This window comes from Lethenteron reissneri, chromosome 42, assembly GCF_015708825.2.
Source record: "Lethenteron reissneri isolate LAM-NWPU_2019-01 chromosome 42, ASM1570882v1, whole genome shotgun sequence".
Lineage (NCBI taxonomy): Eukaryota > Metazoa > Chordata > Hyperoartia > Petromyzontiformes > Petromyzontidae > Lethenteron > Lethenteron reissneri.
This window is the reverse complement of record NC_083820.1, coordinates 1,137,202-1,163,232: the sequence shown is the minus strand read 5'-3', so window position 1 is coordinate 1,163,232 and position 26,031 is coordinate 1,137,202. Positions and strand designations below refer to the sequence as shown.

Here is a 26,031-nt window from a genome sequence, read left to right as displayed (position 1 = left end):
CCTCACCAACACCCTCACCAACACCTCACCAACACCCTCACCAACATCCTCACCAACATCCTCACCAACATCCTCACCAACACCCTCACCAACATCCTCACCAACATCCTCACCAACACCCTCACCAACACCCTCACCAACACCCTCACCAACACCCTCACCAACACCCTCACCAACACCCTCACCAACACCCTCACCAACACCCTCACCAACACCCTCACCAACGTCCTCACCAACACCCTCTCCAACACCCTCACCAACACCCTCACCAACATCCTCACCAACACCCTCACCAACACCTCACCAACACCCTCTCCAACACCCTCACCAACACCCTCACCAACACCCCACAACACCCTCACCAACACCCTCACCAACACCCTCACCAACACCCTCACCAACACCCTCACCAACACCCTCACCAACACCTTCACCAACACCCTCACCAACATCCTCACCAACACCCTCAACAACACCCTCACCAACACCTTCACCAACATCCTCACCAACACCCTCACCAACACCCTCACCAACACCCTCACCAACACCTTCACCAACACCCTCACCAACATCCTCACCAACACCCTCAACAACACCCTCACCAACACCCTCTCCAACACCCTCCACCAACACCTCACCAACACCCTCACCAACACCCTCACCAACACCCTCACCAACACCCCACAACACCCTCAACAACACACTCACCAACACCCTCACCAACATCCTCACCAACACCCTCACCAACACCCTCAACAACACACTCACCAACACCCTCACCAACACCCTCACCAACACCCTCAACAACACACTCACCAACACCCTCACCAACACCCTCACCAACACCCTCACCAACACCCTCACCAACACCCTCACCAACACCCTCACCAACACCCTCACCAACACCCCACAACACCCTCACCAACACCCTCACCAACACCCTCACCAACACCTCACCACCACCCTCACCAACATTCTCACCAACACCCTCACCAACACCCTCACCAACACCCTCACTAACACCCTCACCAACACCCTCACCAACACCAACACCCTCACCAACACCCTCACCAACACCCTCTCCAACACACTCACCAACACCTTCACCAACACCTTCACCAACACCTCACCAACACCCTCACCAACATCCTCACCAACATCCTCACCAACACCTTCACCAACACCTTCACCAACACCCTCACCAACACCTATCACCACCACTGTCACCACCACCGTCACCAACACCCTCACCAACATCCCCACCAACACCCTCTCCAACACCCTCACCAACACCCTCACCAACACCCTCATCAACACCCTCACCAACACCCTCACCAACACCCTCACCAACACCCTCTCCAACACCCTCACCAACACCCTCTCCAACACCCTCACCAACACCCTCAACAACATCCTCACCAACACCCTCACCAACACCCTCACCAACATCCTCACAAACACCTTCACCAACACCCTCACCAACACCCTCAACAACATCCTCACCAACACCTTCACCAACACCTTCACCAACATCCTAACCAACACCCTCACCAACACCCTCGCCAACAACCTCACCAACACCCTCACCAACACCCTCACCAACATCCTCACCAACACCCTCACCAACAGCCTCACCAACACCCTCACCAACACCCTCTCCAACACCCTCACCAACACCCTCACCAACATCCTCACCAACACCCTCACCAACATCCTCACCAACACCCTCACCAACCTCACCAACACCCTCACCAACACCCTCACCAACACCCTCACCAACAGCCTCACCAACATCCTCACCAACAACCTCACCAACAGCCTCACCAACACCCTCACCAACACCCTCACCAACAACCCTCACCAACACCCTCACCGACACCCTCACCAACACCTTCACCAACACCCTCACCAACAACCCTCACCAACACCTTCACCAACACCTCACCAACACCCTCACCAACATCCTCACCAACACCCTCACCAACACCCTCACCAACACCCTCTCCAACACCCTCACCAACACCCTCACCAACACCCTCACCAACACCCTCACCAACATCCTCACCAACACCCTCACCAACACCCTCACCAACATCCTCACCAACACCCTCACCAACATCCTCACCAACACCCTCACCAACACCCTCACCAACACCCTCACCAACACCCTCACCAACATCCTCACCAACACCCTCACTAACACCCTCACCAACACCCTCACCAACACCCTCACCAATATCCGCACCAATAAATTGTTGAGTTAATGAGAACAAGAAATTATCTCAGTAAAACAACTTTGACCGGCAACCATAAAGGAACAACTGCAAATGTTCATCGATTCACTCATCATTCAGCATGACGATGTTGTATCCTGCCAGGCCGCTATTGTAAGTGAATTTCTGCATAACTACAACCAAGAGCGCTACATATTGGTAAAACGATAAACTCTTTTTATTTTACCAGATGAAGCCCACTGAGCTATACAGCTCTTTTTCAGAAGCGACCTGGCAACACATGACAGCTCAACGAAGTGACTGATCACGTGGAAATGTATAGCAGCCAGATACTTTAGATGTGTTTCTAAATGTGGAGGGATAAACCGGAGGGCCCGGAGAAAAATCCACGCGACCACGGGGAGAGAGAGAGAGAGACGCAAACTCCAAATATACAGCAGTAGGCGTCAGCGTCGGGATCGAACCCACAGCCCTCCTGCATATCAGGCGAGGGAGTCAACATCTCCTAGCCACCGTGGCGCCCCGCTAAATGTTCAGGGCACCCTTCACGTGCACGTTGCATTGTTGGTCCACGCTGTCTCTGAGGCCCCAAATTACTTGTAAATGCCAACGTGTGAAACATATTCCTGATTGCATTCAATTTCAGTAATGCTGCTAATGTAATTAATTATTTTGTGACACTGTTGCATTGGCAGTGGTGCACACGCACAAATCACACACACGGCAAACACTCAACACGTCCCTGATGAACACCGTGGCCTCAAACGGAGTTTTTTCTTGACACGAGGACAATGGGCCACGGCTCGAGACATTGCTGATTATCCGCGTGTCCCGTGAAGGCGGTGTCATTGACAATTGCGTCGAGTTTTCCTGATAATACCGAAGGTAAATTTGCAATTATTCTCACAATATATTATCGCTTCTCGTGTCACGTGTCACTCCTTGTTTCGCCTTTAAGCCACCCAACCTCCTCGTGTGCCACGGCGCCCGCCTTCAGTAGGTGCTCGCTGACAGCCCTTGCCCCAACAATCTGTTTAAGGCTATACAGGGGATATTTGTCTTTCTCTATATAGTATGTGTGTGTGCGTGTGTTAATATAATTAGATGCTGATTCAATAATCCAGAAAGTAATTCGTGAATTGTGGTTATATACTAACTACATAGCCCGGTCATAATATGAAACTACAGTCGGCGATCCTCACGATGGAGTATGGTTTTAATTCGTTTCATTTCATATTGATTTGTTGCGATCACAATTTGTGCTGGATCAGCATTGGCATCGCACGTTGCTGCGAGCATTGAGTTCGGTGGTGTGGTTAGGGGAGGGTTATTCGCACGCCCCAGGGATCACAAAGTTATCCAATAAACAACCCCACAGAGCTGTGGGTGAAGCGATGTGCGGCATGGCTTCACACATTTGCATGCTTATTTAATAATTGATACACATATAAAATTGATAAGCATTTAAATTCGACTTGTTTAAATAAAACCGATAATTAGCATTTTTAGATTGGGTTTTCATCCCCACTTCTCGTGCAGTTTAATCGCGAGCTAGTCTGAGCTTAAATGCGGCTAATAATTTATTGTGGAAATGCACCATGAAAATCACAAATACATAACTGTGTTGAATTAAACATCTGGAAGGCTTTTCAGTTGACAGGAGCGTGCCACTAAGTTTGAATTAATGGGTTCTTAAGCTTTTCGTGCAGCTGTCTTTTCACTGCAAGTATTTGTTTCCACTTTTTACTCGCGTATAAATTGCAAAGAAAATATGTATTGCCGTATTTATAATTAAATAACATTGCAGAATTAAAATGCGTGAACCTAAAAACGTACACAACATGCGCTCCACTGAAATATTTCAAGCATCATAGGACGCAACTTTACGCCAGGACTGAAATAGAGCTTCCATGTTACAATACAGATTTATGCGAGCATGTGAGTTGACTTGCTAATTGCCTATGATAAATTAACCCAAATTAAATGCGTCTGCTGGTGAGAGATGTGTCATTTGTCAGTGATTTGTTGGTGGGTGGAGAGGGGGATAGATTGTTTTAAATGAAAGTGCGTTAAATCATAAGCTGCTCCAACTTAAGGAATCTAAAACCCTCAAGCTTGGCCCTGTTTTACTTATGCATATGAAGTAATACTTCTATTGTATGAAGACACATTTTTATGAAAACCTGTTAAAGTTGATAGCCCTGAGGCGTAAAACTTTTCAAATAAAATGTTCAAACCTGCTCTGTGCGCGATTGGGAGACTCCATCACAGCCAAATCAAAACCCAAAGTTCTACTGAGCTCATGAATTCAATTAATAATATTGACCAAACGTGACACTTCATTGCTTCAATATGAAAGTACACAAATAAAACAAATAACGTGCAATCATTTCCGTCGTGAGAATAATTTGCGCGCGTTCATATGCCCTTCTGCGGCCGTCTGGAAAGCTCTTCCTTCCTGATGTTATAAACCATCTCGATTGAAAACGCATTGCTTTAAAACGGCTTTTTGTTTGTTTGTTTAGTTTGTTGTCCTTCCCCCACACAGCCGATTACCACGGTTGGCTGTGTACGGTGCGAAATAACTTTAACATACATACATACTACCACCAGTGCATGTTGAACTTCTATCGCACCGCACGTAGCCAACCACGCTAATCGGAGGTGCGGTGGGCAACAATAAGGGTGGGGAAGGGAGCCCAATATCCACGACTCCTCGTGCTGCACTTGCCCCACGCTGCTCCTCCGGTCACACGCGCGCTCGCGCGTGAAAAATGCCAGCCCCGCGTGGTGCATTCCAGCGATGAGGTTTATTGCCGAACCACGCAGATGGGGGGGCGGGGGGCGTCCTTGCCGTGAGTGCCTTCGATGGCATCCCTGGCCGCTCAGCAAGCTCCCGATAAACTTCCACTTCCTCCTTCTTCTTTCCCGGAGCTGCTGGCCACTGTGGTCCATGATTTCGGCTTTTTTCGGTCACGGGGGGGGGAGGAGCTTAACCAACCCTCGCTGGCCACCGCTTCTCGACGATGTTGCTGCTGCTGATGATGACGACGACGACGTCATTTAGTTATCCAGGAACGTTTCACAAAGACTCTTTCACGAGGGTTTTGCATTGGAATGTTTGGCCATTCCCATGCTCATGAGTGTGTACATGTGGGAGGAAACACCCAGATAAACCCCACACACAAGGGGCAATAATTAGGTGCGAATTGATGGGTTCACATGCCCACTTGCTGTGGCATCCGCGCAGGTTTTCCCGTGGCCTAAATACTGAACATGGGTCTCCCCAAGCCGCCTCTACGCATCCACAACATGGCCTTGTTAAACAATTCTTCAAAAAGCATGCCCTCACATCGCAAGGGGCGGGGGGAGGTGGGCGAAGTCTGCCCCTGGTGAATGTGGGCGAGGCTGCGACTGTTCGTGATGACCCGCATTGATATCGGCAGACCCTGACTCGTTGGCCCGTGCGGCTTTGATTGGCAGCATCAGCGCAAACAGAGGTGTCGAGTTGGAGATGGCGGCAGTGTGGGTGATTGGGCAATCCTGGCGTGAGACTCAGTTCGCCAGCCATTCTCTGGGCCCGTGTGCGCTGTAACAAACATGTTCTGGTGTTTTACACCCAGAGTGAGATATACAGTGGCCCAAAAGTCGTAACACGTAAGGTCATTTGATCTATTTTAACACTGGCATTCAAACTTTGCAATTGTTTAGTCGTTAAGTTTATATTCTACATCTGTTCTCATAATTAATATCCTATTTGTCTTCGTCCTTTTTTCGTTGACATTTAAAAAATGAAAATAAAATTTACGAAAGATGAAGGATTCAATTAGTTTTTTACATGTGCTAAAGAAGGCAGCTGTCATCTTTAAAAAAGAAAAGTCCTACATTTGTTTCAAAAGAGAATGCATGCACGGATTCATGTTAGTGGAAATCATTTTGGAAATTTGTAAAACATAAATGAAATAACCCTGTTTTATTTGTGAATACGAATATAACTCTGTGTACTCTTAGGTTTTTTTCGGTAAAGTCACGTAGGTAAAAAAATATAAATAAATATATGTAAAATAAAAATAAATTATTTAAATCACATTTAATCCATTAAATGATTTAATTGATTTATTATTATTTTATTTCTATTATTACATTTTTTTCCTACGTGACTTTACCGAAAAAACCTAAGAGTATGAATCCTTGCAGTCACGAAAGCTTCAAATCTAGAAATAACTCTGTGTGCCCTCACTTTTTGGCCACCCTTTGGTACCACATGGACAGTTCCCATTGCCGGGAAATACACGACGATTTGCCAGCGCGCGAGACGCTGCCCACGGTTGCATTGCGCCCAACGTGTGACACCTAAACGCTGTTGGTGTGCCCGGTGTCCATGGAGACCCCGTGCTCTGACGTCCTTCATGGCCTGAGAATCATGACGTTGTACGCGGGCAGTAACCTCGAATATGGTGAATACGACACTGCTTAGTAAGGAGCTGAATTTACCCCCCCCCCCCCCCCCGAATGAACGCTCTTCCTTCCGATATTAGGAAGCCACTGGAGCTACGCACTTTTAAATTATCGAGATTGAAAACCCATTTGTGTTGAGTGTGTTGTTCTGGTCTCGCACCTCCGATTAACTTGGTTTAAAAAGTTCAATATACATAAAGAAAAACAACGTCTGCTATATTGCATCGTTCACTGTTTTCAGCACCTAACATTTGTGTATATAATTTTACAATACCTTTACAATTTTTTCAGTAGTTGCTTACCACCGAAGCCAACATTGTTTAGTCAATGAATTACCTTTCATTTGCTCAATGTTTGATGTTTTTCGGTGCTGACGATGCACACAATTATTTTCATCTTTTAAAAGCCATGCCCACATTTTACGTTTTCTGTGGGGGGGTGATTAGCAACTCCCGTGCGTGAGAAAAAAAGTAGGAAAATGTGGACAGGGAATACTATGCAACTTAATATTTGTTTTGTTTTTATCTTCAGTTCTAAGCAGGGCCAAAAGCAGCGGGTGAGGCATAATTACAAATCAGCCTTGAGCACGGATTTTTTCCACCGGTTTTGCTCAATGTGTGTTTGTTGCTTCACCATTATCTTCACCGAAATGGCTCTTGATTATTCAGCTTCGAAATTTTTTAAAGGCGCCACGTTTGCAATTAATGTGACTTCCTCAGCAATTTGAGGTAGCAAAAAAACTGCGGCAGAAGAACTGCATCGTGGAAATTCATTGCTGGTCGCATTTTATACGTACATATTTTTTTTAAAGTTTCTACTCAAAGTACACTGATGGAAAACTATTCGTACTGAATTTGCGAAACTTTCTTTCGCAACTAGCTCAGCCACTGCAATGCAAGGGGGAGATCTCCAATGAAGGTTCAGTCTCTCTGGCTTTGACAAGAGGGCAATTGCTCGTATTGTCAACCCTATTATTTATGTTCCTGTTATACAGCAGTGTCATAGATATAGTGAGTTTTTGTGTGCTTCTTTATTAATAAATAACACCTTGTGGAGAGAAAGAAGTGTTGCCCACAAGAAGGATTCATTACACGGAGCCTTGCTACCCCTCATTATGATTCCGTCGATCTGGCCCCAGGATTCCACACATGCCAATTACCGCGTGCGTACACGTTTTGACAGTTTTATGCGCACAAATGGAGGATGAGAAGTTCCTGGCTGGACTGATTGGTCTGCCCGGCTCGTTGTCGAACGTTAGGCGCTGAATGCGGTTGAGTCGCCGTGACCTTGGGTTGACCTTCGCTCTTGTTGTTCCCATCGGGTGGGCCGGTGCAGAAGCAGTGCTTTGGGTTGGGGCGCTGCATCCTGGGAGCCACTATAGATATTAAAACGTATGCCGGTTCAATCCTCTCTGCAAACGCTGTCCTGGAAATAAGATTTCAATTTGACACAAAATTGTCACGTGATCTTGCCGTTAAGTTTAAATGTTTAAATAAACGGTGGATAATTCGAACGTTATATATATTGACTTAAAGCTTTCGTGACTGCAGGAATTCATACTTTGTGCCTTTCGGTGAAGTCACGTAGATAGAGAAATAATACAACATCACGAAGTTTCGATTGTAACACAAGCAATCGTCCTCAGGTGAAAAAAACGTAGCAAGGGAGCTGCTGAAGCAGGACGTTATATAGGCCTGAGATGGGTCATATTATTTCTCTATCTATGTAACTTTACCGAAAGACCCAAAGAGTACGTTATATATATATATTAGCGTGTCCCATCTCGGGTTACTTAAAATAAATATTTCGCTCTGTTTATTTCAACGCCAACAAAAAATAATAACGTGAACCAAACTTTGAAAAGTAATATTATTCAAAACTACATTTTGAGTTTCCATAAATCAAGGGGTTGCCGGGTGACTCTGAGGTCAGAGCGCCTGAGCTGGCACCGACCGCTGAGATCCTGGGATCGAATCCGGGCGCCACCTCTGATGAAGCTGGGTTCTCCAGTGTGGTAGCAAGTTGTAGGTCGCTATCACACTTGCACACACACAGAAAAAAAACCGGTTACATTCATCTTCTTGGTTCTTTCGGTAAAGTCACGTAGAAGGGAAGTAATAAAATAATAAAAATAAAACATAAAACAATTCTCACGACGTTTCGGCCACAACGCAAGCAGCCGTCCTCAGGTGAAAACCAGGTCTGTCGAGGCGACAGCGTCTGAATGAAACAGCACACGTGCTTGGAGCATATATATAAGCTGGGTTGGAAGGAGGGAAAATGGCGCCTTGACAAAAGAATATGCATATCAAGAGGAATTTAGCATATTTATGGGAAATGCAGGTATGTGATTAGTACTACTTATGCCCGTGCATTATGCAGGATTAGCAGCATCAAAGGGAGGGGATATGGGAAATGCAGGTATGTGATTAATACTACTTATGCCCGTGCATTATGCAGGATTGGCAGCATCAAAGGGAGGGGATATGGGAAATGCAGGTACGTAAATAGTACTACTTATGCCCGTGCATTATGCAGGATTAGCAGCATCAAAGGGCGGGGGATAGGGGTAGCATTAATGAAGGGAAGGAGTGTTAATATTATGTAGCTACAGTAACTAAAACCACCACGTAAACAACTAAAGTATAAACTACATAGTATCATCAGTATACTAAATATACTCTACAATAAGCTGAGTTACTAACAGTAAGTAATACATTACATTGCCTCATGGTGTGATGCCAATGGCACGATAATGTTGGGATAGAAAGTAAATACTGTCAAATATATATTTTAAAAAAACTTTTCAAAAATATTATAAATGTTCTGCCATATCTTGACTTAAGGCTTTCGTGACGGCAGGAATTGATATTCTCTGGGTCTTTCGGAAGGCTGCTGAGGCAGAGACTGCTGTAAAGGTTTATAATTGGTGGAGCCTCCTGATGACGATCGCTTGTGTTGTGATCGAAACGTCGTAGTTTTTTTGTTATTTTTTTGTTATTTTTTGTTAACCTTTCTACGTGACTTTACTGAAAGACCCAAATAATATGAATTCTGCCATATACACGTTTTTTTCATTCTGAGATCGAGTTTCGCATTGCGTGGCGATGTGTGGAAAGAGAAGCCGGTTGCAGGGTAATACTTCAACTGATTGCTGCTCGTGTTTTACCGTCACATCTTTCTTGCGCTGTTATGGCCCCTCATTTACACTGCCTCCAGCAATCCCGGTTCTACTTAAGTACATATCATTACAAGTTGTTTCAACAATGATTCTCATCCATATGTATTACTTTACAGGATACATGATCACATTTCACCAGCTGCAAAATTATGTGCACTGTAATCTCAATTATATCTGCAATGCAGTGCGACTCCTCCATATGTTATTGACATGGTCTCTATGTATTGCACACTAATGGATGAAAAAGACAACATGTTTTTAAACGTGAACAATTATTTTAAAAATGTTCTCATCTTATATAGCGGTGTCATTCGTGCCAACAGCATCTCACAATGCTGTACATTAATTATATAGAAGGACCAAATCCAATAAACACGGTTGGTTACGTACGACGCGAAAGAAGCCCAACACTCATATACGTACCAAACAAATGAAAACCCTGCTAACAAGCAACATCAAAGATGTATTTTTTTATTAAGAAATCGCACCAAATTAAAAAGCACAAACAACAAAAAAAATATCAAAACAAAGAAATTAGTCCATTACAAAGATAAAACAGTTGGAAATATCCAACATCATTAAAAACAAATATCTCTCAAGTGTGCCCATTGAAACCCTAATTTGTGGCAGCGCATTTCTAACCTATAAGAGTTGTCCCCTGTTGCTTTCAGGCTGACCGGAATGACCCTGCCTTCCCCCATCACGAGCAACACGCACTGGCTGCGACTCCACTTCACGTCCGATGGCAGCCACCGTCGGAAGGGCTTCAGCATCCAGTACCTCGGTGAGACCCCCCCCCATCTCCTCCCCTATCTCACCCCCCTCCCCCTCCCTCCCTCTCCCCCTCCTTCCTCCTCCTCACCATGGCGGCACCCACCACCCGCGTCGTGTCGGACCCGTCATCACCATGATCATCACGGTTCATGGGCAGATGGCCCATCAGTGTCCACTACACATTGCCTTATTCGTTTACACTTTCCTCTGTCGTACTGTGCCCCTGTTTTAAGCTTTACCACCTTAAATCTTGACGACCTCTTGGTGGCCACCACAATGAGCATTATTTTCCAAAATGCTTACACAATGGCTTGTGTAAGTTGGTGATATGGATTATATGGGCGCAATTCACGTAACTTGATGGATTTGGTGGAACAAAACCAAAAAGTCCTAAATTGGCGATTGTCCACCTAGTGTGCCCCATCCTATTCAGACGGTCACTGCGTCCGTGCACTTTCAGATGCGCTTCTGCGGCCGTCTGGAACGCTCTTCATTCCGATATTAGGAAGCAAGTGGGAGCTATGCACTGTTAAATTGAAAACTCTTCTCTTTAGAACTGCTTTTTGTGTTTAGTTTGTTGTTCTTCCCCGGCACCTCCAGTTAGCACGACTCGCTACATACGGTGCGAAATAAGTTCAAGGTACACACATTAATGAACGGTAACGACGATTGAATTTCAAGGCACACACCCGGCAGAGGCGGAGGAGGAACAGGTTCACGCTGTGAGGACAACATGGGTAATTTCCGTCGGTGTGCATTGCACGTAAATGATATTGCGTCGCTCCAACAGTGTTAAACAGCAGCTCTCCCCTGGGACCTATCCTCGTGCTTAGCTCAGAGAGATGCTCAGTGTCACATGATGATGTAGCATTTTCTTCTTTCTTTGCAGCATCAGAGTTGACTGTGATTTGTACGATATATTATTTTCTACTCTGTACAATAGATTCCCCTTCATGAAATTAACACCAAAGTAATGCATAAAAATATTACACTAATTGCACTTGGATTTTGAACAGTTTTTCTGTACTTAGGTGAACATCCCTCGGGAACTTATGAGCATGTGTTTTTAATAAGCAACAACACTCCGGATGAGACTCACAAGGTCTTCGACTATAACGTTTGGCTATATGTACGGTGTGAAACAAGTTTAACATACATACTGTACATACATAGAAGGTCTAAATTGAGAATACTGCCAGAAAACATTGGTTTGCAACGCTCACAGGGTGATGGATCTGCTATTTTACATTTGGATCATTTACATTTGGAAGTGAAGCAGACCCCCTGTCTGTTCATTATCTCTTTTATTACTTTGAGCGAGCTACTTCCATCGGATTCAAGCTTGGATGAAAGGCTTATTCTGTATATTTGGATGAAGGGTACTGGCACACACAAAAAAACCACAGATTCATAAAAAAAATCCCCCAGCTATTCAACCAAAACAGTTCTGCCAAGTGATTTGGATTTTTTCTGCGGGTGGCGCGTGGTGATGGTGTAGCACGGGTCAGGCGATCGTGCAACGGTATCCCTCCGCCCCCGTCAAACGGAGCGCGGGCGCACTTCTTTTGTTCTGCTGTTGATCAGTCGAGGCCACGTGAAGGAACTTTTAAACCCTACCGAGACAGTTTAAAACATACATGCAACGAAATTCCTCTTATCCGTCCCTCTACGATCCACTCTCAATTATCCTCGCCCCTGAATCGGTCCATGGAGAATGCCCTTCTCTGCACATTGATCCTTCCTATTTCCCGTGTTTATCCTGAGATGGGTCCCTCGGAGGCACCGACTTCATCCGCACTGTTCAGGACTCTCCGCAGAAAAGAGGATTGACTTGGGAGTGGGGGTATATTCATTCTATTATCCGCATTTATCTGCACATGGCGTGTGGATAACAGGAGTGCATTTTCCATGGATAGCTGTAAATAGGAACAGCCAATAGCGCTGCACTCATGGCTGTGGAATCGAAGCATTGTACGGTGTACGTTATATCCACTCGCGGAGAAGGCAGAAGTCGTGAGTTGCGGTTGAATGCAAGCGAGTTTATCCCAGATCTGAACCTCTTTCTCATCTGAAACCCCCATGAAATATCACCCGTTCCCAGGTCTCTGACCACGCCTGTCCCTGCGCGGTGTTCACAACTCCATCCAAATCCAATTTCCATCCACAACCTCCTCCAGTCCTCTGACCCTGGACCCCCACCTCCTCCACATTCTTCTCCTTTACCTCACTGCAGCCTTTGACACCACAGACAATTTTATCCTCCTTAAACACCGTCAGGATAATGCAGGCATCTCTGGAACTCTCCTGGCGCTGCACGTACCTCACACCTGCACTCGTGCGTCTCCGTGCGAGGGTTATCTTCCCATAAACCTATTCCACGGGGCTCTGTCATCGACCCAATCCTCTTCTATATCCATCTTCTCTCTTTCTCTCTTGGGAATCCCATCTCCTGATTGATTTCACAGAACCCACCACGCTCTCTTGTTCCTCAGCCCGCTTACATTTCATCTCATGGATTATCCAACATAATCCACCCATAACTTGAGTTGCCTCTTGTTGGCAAAAAAGTGAGCCCTCCTTAACTAAGACATCAAGTTTGTAAAGAGCCTTATAAATATTAACATCACCATGCATCTGGAGTTCTAGTCCCCCCCACCCAACCCCATGTCTCTCATTTGCAAGACCTACATCAGAATCTTGAGCTCATTACATTTGGACATTTCCTGAATTCAAATCCTATTTTTGTATAAGCAGTGTCCTTCAGGGTTAAGTAAACTATCCGAGCTCGTTACTCAACACTGATTAAAGGTGGTACGATGGAAGACAATAATTGATTAACGAACGTGGAGCTACACACACCAACCCCTATTTATCTGGGAATACTCTTGCACCCGTTGATAATGGTAATAATTGCAGACAGTCTAATTTGGCAATAAGATTGACGTTGAATGAAATGGCCTTCAGCGTACAAAATCAAGAGGTTACAGCAGACGTTGATGTTGGAGCCACGCAAACCTCAGCGTTGCTTCCTTCTGCTAGGCACCGTCAGCTGTTGCACAGTCGACATCGATGGTAGGGGGGTCACAACCTATCGCGCTTCTTCCACGTGCTAATTGTTCCTTCGGTCACTGGAGGCGGGACAGATCCCCCCGGCCGTCTTCGGAGGGGGGGGTGTACGTGAAAAGTGACGGTGGCCTGGGCAAAACGGATCTGTGTAGCGTGAGATAAGGTGCCACTCAACAAGCTGAACGCTCGCCCCCATTGGCAGAGGCCGAGATGTCGTGACCCTTCACCCGGTCTACCACACGGCGACCATTGGACCGAAACACTGAGCCAACAAGATCATCTCAAGAAGACGACCGGCCGCGAGAGTCGAGTCTCGCAACAGTTCGCTTGGCATAGTTCGCCGGTGCACCGACCCTACCTACGTCAGCACTCTCGCTTGTGGGCGGCGGCGGATACCGTCGCCTGTCCAGGGTTGGCCATCGCGCACTGAGCTTGCTGGCAATCGGCATGCACATCACCATCTCAGGAAGTCTTCGACCCACTCCTCTCTCATGGCTGCCAGCGCTGGACTAACATCATCACCACCCCCCCGCCCCCCACACATTCCATTGGGAGGCTGCGACCGGCACGGTACCGGAGAAGATTCGCACCGACTCAAGTCTGTCCCGATTTACACCGATATGTTTCGCTGAAGTGTCATCCTGACACTTGCTGCGAGGCAACTTGGCACACCAGGGAATTGTGGGTGCCACGGTGGAAATATGTTAACTACCTTGCCTGGTATGGAGGAGGTTGTGGGTTCAATCCTGACCCTGACGCCTGCTGTATATTTGTAGTTTTCATGTTCTCTCTTTCTCCCCGTGGTCGTGTGGATTTTTTTCCGGGTCCTCCGGTTTTTCCCTCCACATTAAGAATCAACGTGCGTGTAGAGTATTTGGCTGCTGTACATTTCCACGTGATAAGCCGCTTCGTTGAGCTATCGGTTGTGATGGCCAGGTCGCTTCTGAAAAAAAGCTGCATAACTCAGTGGGGCCTTACCTGGTCAAATAAAAAAAATGTCAGCAGTCGTTGTGGTGCCGATGAGCGAGTTGGCTCTCATCAACGAGGGCACAAGCCACCCATGGGCAAAGCTACGATCCGCCTGCCCGGGTTTGAACATCAGTGCCTTGACCGGGTCCCTGCTCAACAGGTTCCGACTACCGGCCAAGGCCTCCTCCTCCTCTGCGCAGGAAAAGCCTGCACAGAGTGGGGCTCAGGCGACAACCCGATCGGTACTGTGTACATTGAACTTCTTTCGCACCGTACGTAACCGACCGTGCTCTAATCAGAGGTGCTGGACGATGGCGCACGCCGTTTGAAGACTGTCCACCGAACCAAGCCCATCGGTGGTTTGAGGACTAACTAAATGCATGAACTAATCGCGCACGCTAAAACAAACATTAATTCACTGTAAAAATAAAAAGCCGTTAAATCATTTGCAAACATGCTGCATGTGGCTCAAGATACACACAACACAAACATAATTTGTTTTAAATACTTTTTAACTGAATACTAAAGGGTCCTTTAGATTCACAGCACAACTTGTAAGCAGTAACAAGCAGGTTAATTCGTAACATCACAGTATACGGTCAATAAATGTAGTCAGTGCATTAATCTACGTTAATTCTGGTTAAAAAAACTTACCAATCCATAAAAAGGGAATTCGCAACAAATATTTTCAGGTCATGAGGTTAACTAAACATTTAATTTGTATGTGTTTAAGCCACTGTCAATAATAGTCACACTTGTACAGCTCTGGTATTGTATAAAACAAACGCAATCATTCTTATAATCTCACCAGAGTAATGTGTTCCATTAATTCTGAATAAACGATTTTTGTGTAATTGTATGTCTCGAGCGTGAAGTTTAGATGTATCGATTAGGATGTGCACTGTATCTTAAACAGTTTGTGCCATGCCATTGGATGTGCTTTAATTGGGGTGAACAGTCGTTTAAACGTAACAAACAGCAGTTTACAGGACTGTGTCAACATGACCTTCCCTAAATATATTTGTCTTTCATGAGGAAAACATAGGCAACTTTCAATCTTTTAAACGATATTGGGCACGCAATTGTTGGTACGAACAAACACACAGATATTACAGATTCAATCAAATAATTTCACTTCTAGATTTGAAGCTTTCGTGACTGCAAGGATTCATACTCTTAGGTTTGTTCGGTAAAGTCACGTAGGTAAAAATAAGTAAATCATAAAATAATATAAATAATAATAGAAATAAAATAATAAATCACGACGTTTCGGAGGCAACACAAGTCTCCGTCATCAGGTGGGACCGTCACAGCAAAATTTACTGCATCAAGTGAGGCAAAATTCTATTATTATTTCTATTATTTTATTATTTGCTTATATTTACCTACGTGGCTTTACCGAAATAATATCACGCCAAGAAGAATAGGCTTTAACCTTCCTGGCAATAACACAGCTATGAATGCTTTAATACCTGCATTGCCTTCGTAATGTTTCCCTTTTGGCTATTCTCTGGTCTAACAACACTGGTGGTGAGACTAGGCCATAAAGAAGGCTGTCTCTGGTGTAGGCCAATCAGTTTCAAAGACAATGCCATTTCTTATCAGAGCACGTTAAGTTTGCATGTTTACCACAAGCACGTGTGGTTACACTTCATGGCTTGCAATAGGTGTCTGTTTGGTGTTTGAGCATCTTAACACCTACTGCGTTATTTCCAGAAAGGGTAAATTCTGTTCTTCTTTTCATCATTTTGACACTGGAAAAAAGGTTCCATAGATATAATATCACATCACCACAGCACAATTTGGATTGAGATGTATTATTACGTTTGTATCTGTGGAGGAGAAGCAATCATGCAGTGATAATCACACTCCGCCGTGAACCCAAGCCACCACGAGTTTGATATTTGAACCGGTTCTGGGTGCCCCCGTTCACAAAAGCTAGCGGCCCAGCATGATGAAGTATGGTCAGAAAACCTGCATGACTGACGTGACATCGGTGGGGGTGTGGGAGGGTCTTCAGCAGTGGATTGACGAAGGGTTCCCTTACTTAACACGTTGCAGGCTTGCATGTGAAATGACAGTCTTGTTCTGTGACCATTTCGCTCGTTTACACAGGAAAGCCTCAAGACTTCGTTTCAGGATGTCCCTGCCAAGTCTACGCAGCTATGTTGCTGCGATGTGTAATCCCAATTGAGAACACTTGCCGTGTGATTTTTTTTCAGCATTGGGATTGTTGGCCAATGCCAGTTACATTGCTTGCTTTGTATTGCTCAGAGAACCCAGAGGATATATATTGCGAACAGAGGGAGAACATAGAACTCGACATAGAAAAGCGCCCTAATCGAACCCAGACACTTCTGGATGCGAGGAGCCAGCGTTGCCACAGCGACACCCTGCCGCCCCTGGCCGCGTTCTTGAAACCTCTTGATGAAGAAAGGAAGAGCTTTCTACACGACGGCCAAACTTGAGTTAATGTACATATTTAAAATCAATCATTTGTGGAGTATGGAAATTTTTAATATACTGTCATATTAAAAATACCTGTTACTCAAACATCCATTCACTGGATCTGGATGAAATAATTAAAAGTAAGTGTTGTAATAACACATTGTACTAGAATGCCACTTTCTTCTAAAATCTCAGTGGTGTACGACACATCCTATTATTGTCGCTGTTCTGACGAGGTTAATTAACAATGCATAGAGATGGCTGCGTGATCTTACATTTTTTGCTGTAAAATGCATTATGCTTTAAATTAAATCTGGGTAATATGCTATTTTAAATGCTACGGGGAATGACTCACCATTCGGTCTTTGCAGCCCGTGCTATCAAGGTGATGGCAGCTCATTCCGTTTATCTATTCACGAGCATGCATGGTCTTTGCATTTGATGGCTTGCATGGACCAGGGCTCAAGTGCAGGGAGCTGAAATATGGTATTTAACTGTTTCAGAGCATCGCGTGTTTTCAAATGAGTTGAATCGCGCAATATCCTTTCCGGCATTTTTATGATTGCAATTATACCACGTAATAAAATGGTAATATATGTACAATATAATAGCGCGCATTTGGCCATCTCATATCCACCCTGACCAATTAACTGCCCACACCCGTTTGCATTTCTCGTGCATGTTAAAGGTGTGCTGGAAGGGCAGAGCGGGCCTCCTGGGGAACTAATCGAGCATGCAAAGCTCACACAGATGCAATTGCGCAGCTGCCATTCGCCACTGAGTGACGGTGAAGTCACAACAGCACTTGTGCCAGACGAGGTGCTGTTTTGAGGTCGCGTGAATTGAACCTCATGGCTGGACCCTGGAGTCCCATAAGCCCCCGGCTCTCGCGTAAACATATGATGCAAACAAAAACTTTTCTCTCTTTCAGCAATGGGTTTGAAGGATAGTGGCAAGTGTTGTCTTGTTAAACTATGTCTGTAAAACTGAAAACTACTTACCTGCACTACCTCTATTTAAATACACTATCGCTGTGAATCATCGTGTTTCTCAGTGTAGATTTGTGAACACACTTTGTAAATTACATAACATAGTACGCGTTTTCAATACGCTGCTCATATTGTAACACGCGTCTATACCAATGTTACTCTACAGAGTAGTGGGTCCCCGCTCCTCTTATCCGCATTGATACGAGCGGTATGTGGGGACTGTGGCTTAACCGCATAACAAACCTATCTGCACAGATGCATACGGGTAAGAGAAGTATTATCAAACAGGAGGAATTAACGGTGCAACACATCTCATCTGTTAAATATCTGCAGGTAATAGGATTGTCATCGATTGATCCTGGCTGCAGACATTGGTAGGTCATAACTAACAATGAAGATAAGAGAGCAGTTTCACTGTAGTATGCATAGCGTGATGACAAATACAGGACTTCAGTCGTGTAGGCAGTTTGAGAAGCTTCGGACTCATGATCCTGCCCATACCCGAGCGTGGAGTGCAGCATTCGTTTGCTCAGCTCTTCTGCGCATTCGTCCTCGCTGCTGCTGCTGCTGCGCTTGGACACCACGTGACAACAGAACGATCCGCGCCACGTGGGTCGCGGCGTTTGTGTGCACGGTGGGACGGAGTCGTCAGAAATAAATTAATTAATTACGATTTTGACTTCCTTTTATTCGGACCCCGGGGACCCGCCATAAGGATGAGTTGTGGATTGCTCGCTGGCAGGAGGTCACGGGAGAGACGCAGGTCTATGGGTTTACCGACTGAGATGGAAATGAAACTCAGCTATTTTAATTTACCATGTAAGGCCCACTGAGCTATATAGCTCTTTTTCAGAAGTGACGTGGCCACAACTGATAGTTCAATAACGTGGCTCATCACGTGCACATTTATAGTAGCCATATACTCTAAACACATGTTGATTATAAATGTGGAGAGAAAAACCGGAGGACCCTGAGAAAAATCCAAATGACTACAGGGAGAGAAATATGCAAACTCTAAATACAGGCAGTCCCCTGGTTACAGAAGGGTTAGGTTCCCGACACTGATCCGTAACCCGAATTTTCCGTATGTCGGAAACTAAACAATTTTTCCCCAAAACCAACGATAAAATCCCATAGCCGGACATAGTTGTGCCTCCCCTGCTGTTTCCTCTCGGTACCGCATCGCGCTGTCATCCGCTTTCTATCGCTGCCCATATCGTATCGCCGTATATACGCTCTGCACTTCCTATGATTATTCCATTTCATAGAATATCTACCCTAACACTACCCATAATTGAACTAAGGGAACGCGTAACTGTATCCAATTATTTATGAAAACCGCGAAACATTTTCATATTAGTTGTTAACAGAAAGTCACTTCCGAATGTTCGTTTGCCGTGCATGAGGCTCGGCCTAGACTTCTCCCGTCGCTGTTGGCTCAGACCATAAGTAATAATCGAAGTGTAATTGGGTTAAGTAAAGTGCATGCAGTAAATAACTCATTAAATACATTTTTACGCATAAAACTAGCAAGATAACATAGGGGAAAATATACAGTAGTTCTAAGCATAGAAAACAAACAATTGCATAATACTAGAAAAGGAAGAAAAATACATAATCCGACAAAAAGATCCATTAACCTTAATCCGAGTGAAGCTCTGCCTCGGTGAAGGTGGCGGGTCGCCTTGCGCCTCGCTCCGCCGTATTCATACGCGACCTCACCGCGCTGCACTATTTGCAGTTGCGTAACTTACGCAAACATTTCCGCATATTGATTTTGTTTCACGATTTGTAGAATAATTTACGTAAAGTCGGATTTCTGTAAGTCGGGTCTTCTATAACCCGGGGACTTACTATATACAGGTGTCAGGGTTGGAATCAAGCTCACGACCTGCTGTATACAGTGAGGGAAAAAGTATTTGATCCCCTGCTGATTTTGTACGTTTGCCCACTGACAAAGAAATTATCAATCTATAATTTTAATGGTAGGTTTATTTGAACAGTGAGAGACAGAATAACAACAACAACATCCAGAAAAACGCATGTCAAAAATGTTATACATTGATTTGCATTTTAATGAGGGAAATAAGTATTTGACCCCTCTGCAAAACATGACTTAGTACTTGGTGGCAAAACCCTTGTTGGCAATCACAGAGGTCAGACGTTTCTTGTAGTTTGCCACCAGGTTTGCACACATCTCAGGAGGGATTTTGTGCCACTCCATTTTTGCAGATCTTCTCCAAGTCATTAAGGTTCGAGGCTGACGTTTGGCAACTCGAACCTTCAGCTCCCTCCACAGATTTTCTATGGAATTAAGGTCTGGAGACTGGCTAGACCACTCCAGGACCTTAATGTGCTTCTTCTTGAGCCACTCCTTTGTTGCCTTGGCCGTGTGTTTTGGGTTATTGTCATGCTGGAATACCCATCCACGACCCATTTTCAATACCCTGGCTGAGGGAAGGAGGTGCTCACCCAAGATTTGACGGTACATGGCCCCGTCCATCGTCCCTTTGATGCGGTGAAGTTGTCCTGTCCCCTTAGCAGAAAAACACCCCCAAAGCATAATGTTTCCACCTCCATGTTTGACGGTGGGGATGGTGTTCTTGGGGTCATAGGCAGCATTCCTGTAAACACGGCGAGTTGAGTTGATGCCAAAGAGCTCCATATTGGTCTCATCTGACCACAACACTTTCACCCAGTTGTCCTCTGAATCATTCAGATGTTCATTGGCAAACTTCAGACGGGCATGTATGTGTGCTTTCTTGAGCAGGGGGACCTTGCAGGCGCTGCAGGATTGCAGCCCTTCACGGCGTAGTGTGTTACCAACTGTTTTCTTGGTGACTATGGTCCCAGCTGCCTTGAGATCATTGACAAGATCCTCCCGTGTAGTTTTGGGCTGATTCCTCACCGTTCGCATGATCATTGCAACTCCACGAGGTGAGATCTTGCATGGAGCCCCAGGCCGAGGGAGATTGACAGTTCTTTTGTGTTTCTTCCATTTGCGAATAATCGCACCAACTGTTGTCACCTTCTCACCAAGCTGCTTGGCGATGGTGTTGTAGGCCATTCCAGCCTTTTGTAGGTCTACAATCTTGTCCCTGACATCCTTGGAGAGCTCTTTGGTTTTGACCATGGTGGAGAGTTTGGAATATGATTTATTGATTGCTTCTGTGAACAGGTGTCTTTTATACAGGTAACAAGCTGAGATTAAGAGCACTCCCTTTAAGAGTGTGCTCCTAATCTCAACTCGTTACCTGTATAAAAGACACCTGGGAGCCAGAAATTTTTCTGATTGAGAGGGGGTCAAATACTTATTTCCCTCATTAAAATGCAAATCAATTTATAACATTTTTGACATGCGTGTTTCTGGATTTTGTTGTTGTTATTCTGTCTCTCACTGTTCAAATAAATCTACCATTATAACTATAGACTGATCATTTCTTTGTCAGTGGGCAAACGTACAAAATCAGCAGGGGATCAAATACTTTTTTCCCTCACTGTACCAGGTAAGGTAGTTAACATCTCTCCACTCTGGCCAGATACTGGCCCCATTGTGCCGGCTTTGTTGTGTTTTGGCCCTACCAATGTTGCTGAAATGATGCACTCCCAGAAGGCTGTGTAGCTGATGGGATGTATCAAAAATACTTTCATGTGGATAGACTGATATGTGTGGTAGGCTTATTCTGTGCACTTTTATTTTGTTGCTTACATTCTGTACAACGATGGTAATAGCTATTTTGTGTTTTGCATTGTATATTTGAACGTCAAACTCGGACCCATATCTAATAGAGAGGGTGTTTGCCTGTAACAATTTGGAAGTTCGAGCATGCTGATGAGACAGTAAATGTGGAAACTGGCCCACAGATTCCTGTCTATAGAACTCGTGCTGCTGAAGTTAAGCACTCCCAGAAGGCGTGTTTGGCTTATGGGATGTGTCACAAATACTTTATACTATTGATGTGGAGACAGATATGGGAAGGTGTATTGTCTGCTGATTTATTTTCTTTCAATTACAGATACATGTTAGCAAACCTAATCTGATCGGCTGGCACACACGTGGTTAATTATTGTGCATGCTAAGACTTCCTGAACAGTCGACCATATGTTCAATAATTACCCTAAGCTCATTACTTGGTTGTGTTGGGAATCAAGACATCAACTCCACATACTGGCAAGGTGGTAGGTGTGCCCACCGCTGGACCATTAAGCCACGCAGCCACCTTGTTGTCAAGTGAGATTACAAGCATGTAAAAAGCACTGCTTCTTCAGTGTTTACCATATATAAAGTATTCAATTACAATCACATTTAGCTCCTCAGGTATAGTTTTTAATTGAGTTTAACCACATGCCAGCATCTTTAAGCCCAAAATTCCATGTGCAAGAGCTTTTACTGCACGAATGCAGATGCATACCCCATTGATATGGCTCTCTAAATGATAATGGTCCTTTTGTAGTCTTTACAGAAATTCCATTGTGTGCCGTATCACGGCAAGTTAACGAGCTCAAATGCACATGATGCACATTACTCTAAAAGGCGCTCAATGAAAGCCCGTGTGGTATTATGCACCATCGTGTTCTCCGGCATGCAAGAACAGACAAAAAATGTACACCCTTATATTTGAAACGTACCCTCGTTCTCACGACGCCAGACAGAATCTGCGCCATTCCCGTTCTCCAAGCGGGAGGTGTGATTGAGTAGTGACACAAATGGGCCCTTGCCGCACCTCTTAGTTCTGGGGGGTTTTGACGTGGAGTTACATTTTCTATTGGTTTAAATGTTGTGAGAAGTCATTATGCCCATATAATGAACCATTGCTTGTCCCGGTTTGCTCGGGGGAATGGGTTGGATGCCATTGCACACGAAACCCAGCAGCCAATGGCAAGCTAGAGGAGGGGCAAAGGCATTGTGATGTCATGATGAAAGCCCCGCCCCCCCAGACCAAGTCAACCAATCGCGCTGCGGTATGCCTGACACAACACAACAAAGACAAAGACCTCCCGTATAGCCTTTAATAGACTGTAGGGGTAAATGCTGTTCGCCAGCACCAATAAAGGCTGGGACGGCACACGAGGGCGTGGGTGGCCAGCACCACTCCCGACCACCTTTGTGTCTCCCCAGTGGCGATGTTTACACACCGCAACCAGGTACTCATTCGAGGCTAAGTCGACCTAGAGGAGGCCCAGGACCGGTTGAGATACTTGTCACTGGTGCGGGACGTGAGCGGGCATCGAACCCGGGTCATCGGGATCGTAGCGCAGCGCGCTAACCGCTACACCACTGCTCCCCGCACAGCGCAGCGCGCAAACCGACATGTACTTGTATGTTGGTTGCGAACTCTGCAGAGGCCTTGTCAACAGAATACTAATTCCACAAAGCCCTGGGACACGCCTTGCGTGGTACTGAACTTGCTCAGCAAATTGTCGATGGGTGATGAGAGCCACACCAGTGGAGTGAACCTGTGCTGCTATTATATGCTTGCACACACACGCAGCCATGGTTACTGCACTCCCGCATCCCTCCTCCCGCTTAAACCTGCAACTTTTGCACAGCCACCACTCGATGTCCAAGGACGCCACTCACAGTCTCGTCACGACACCTTGGTCGCACTCCTCTGTCTGTCTCGTCACGACACCTTGGTCGCACTCCTCTGTCTGTCTCGCCAATGTTTCCCTCCTTGGCTCTGCACTCGCACCCACCCCATCGCCACCTCCACTTCCATTTCGATGTGGCGGAAAAATTCCTCACGTCAATTACGGATTTGCGGAGCGGCTTTGACGGCCCCCAACGGCGGCTATTATTTCCTTGAAATGTGGCTGAATCTTTGAAATGTTGCCAGAAGACTTGTTTTGTATGTATGTTGAACTTGTTTCACACCGTACGTAGCCTCCCGTGCTAATCACAGGTGCGGGGGAAGGATAACAAACTCAACACAAAAAGCAGCTTTAAAGAAAAGAGTTTTGATTTTGGGGGGAAAAACGGTTCAGCGTGTGTTTAGATGTCACAGACAACAGTGTTGAAATAAATGATAATTTTGCATGCAATAGATTCTAACTTTTGTAACGCTAAAGGGGGAGTGGCACAGTGGTTATCACACCGGCCAATGAGCCGGGTGACCTGATATTAATTCCTTACCATGACTAATATCAGTAGCTAAGTACGTTCCAACAACTCCCATGGCTTTAAGGTGTGGGGATATATTGATCCCTCGGTGGAAAGTATGTATGTATGTATGAATGTTGAACTTTTTTCACACCGTACGTAGCCGACCATGCATTGGTTAACAGCGCAATACAATTTGGATTTTAGAGCATTTAAATGCAACCACATCTTTAGACTATATACAAAACAGTGGTATGCATGTATGTAGCCAACCATGCTAATCGGAGGTGTGGGGGAAGGACAACAAACTAAACACAAAAACAGTTCTAAAGAAACGAGTTTTCACTCTACTGATGATGATTTAAAAGTGCATAGTTTCAGTGGCTTCATAATATCGGAAGGAAGAGAGTTCCAGATGGCCGCAGAAGCACATCTGAGTGATCGTTCGATGTAATGACAAAGAGTTATAATTTAATAATTAATTTTACTCGCTCAAAAGATAAAAATCACAACACGACTGATCCATGATAGCCAATATCCTTAACCACAATTACAAGGTAATGTTAACAGCAGAAAAAAATTTATATGTTCAGCCAAATGCATCAACAATAATATGATGAATGCAATGCAGATTGACCACCAATCCAAAGACTGCAGCTGAACGAACACACATAAGCAATTTTCCATTTTGTCTCAGGAAGGGTGCGTTTGGGCGGTCGCGGGAGCGCACCAGCGGAGAAACTCTGGGGGGGGCTTAGCCCCACAGCGCAGGCGTGAGCTCGCCGCGAGCTCGCCGCGGTGACGGCTTTCGGCAATTGAAGTGTCCGCCCGAAACAGATTATCCGCACGCCGATGGCTTAATGACAAATTAAACGGTCTCTCTACCTGCCAAAATAATTCTTTCAAAAACTCGACGTGGCATTACACGCGATGAAATGCTCAAATGTCACGAACCATCGTGACATTTGTTTATGCCATCAATACAATCGAATTAACTATCGTGGCCTAGTCTCCAAAAAATTGAGCTGAAGCCACGAACTTCAACATCATTTAACGTTTCGTACAATATATGCACTCTTGGGTGATGGAGCTATGTGCTGATATAACAAAAAAAAATCACATTTTCGTAATATGCCTATTTGGACTAAACACCTTCTTGCTAACTCTCACGTTTCCCTAGAACGTCATGGATTAACAACGAACCACTCAACCAATGCTTACACATTGGGTGAGCAGTTCTCATTCTTTGTGCATGTTGTGTTACGTGTGGCTCATGACGGAGCACACCTTCGATCGGCACGCTTGGCTGCGTACGGTTGCGAAAGAAGTTCAACGTGCGTACATACAGGCCAACGCAAGCCTGCAGTACAACGAAATGAAACATGGGTGGCTTTACCCACGTTTCGGAAAGGTTACCCGTGCATTCGGAGGCCTTGACATGCTTCGGCCTAACACGTGACCCGCATTGCAATGTGCCTTTAGGCATAGTCTACAAAGCCCTGCAGCTTGCCCAATATGTCAGTGCTGCTTTCTACACTCCGTGCACATCTGTGGCCATGCAAATTGCGTGCAATTACATGCAAATTCTAAGCGGCGTGTACGCGATGCGGTGATCATGTCCAAATGTGCGTTTGCGTCATTTGCAGGCAAGAAAATATTACAATGCCGGGTTTGTCTAGATGCATGTCGCACGCTTCTATGCACAGAATGAAATAAATTAGGAAAACCTTCCATTCCCGTATAATGCGCTCGTGGCTGTTCCACTGTAAACAATGCAGGATTCCAGCAAAAGGTGTCCCATCCAAATGAGAA

At 45.3% G+C, this 26,031-nt stretch overlaps 1 protein-coding gene across 3 annotated transcripts in view; it reads left to right on the top strand.

Annotated features, from left to right (window-relative positions):
* The window catches only part of LOC133353013 (CUB and sushi domain-containing protein 3-like), a 639,938-nt gene that overhangs the window by 347,065 nt on the left and 266,842 nt on the right, over nucleotides 1–26,031 (top strand). For 2 of the 3 annotated variants that reach the window (XM_061569077.1, XM_061569076.1), the window contains exon 1: nucleotides 10,587–10,657. Coding sequence is in view for 1 of the 3 variants with exons in the window: in XM_061569078.1 (XP_061425062.1) it covers nucleotides 10,545–10,657 (113 nt within the window). In the remaining 2 variants the exon portion in view is untranslated. Of the gene's footprint in view, nucleotides 1–10,544; nucleotides 10,658–26,031 lie in introns of those variants that run through there. The other variant, XM_061569078.1, reaches the window with a different exon arrangement.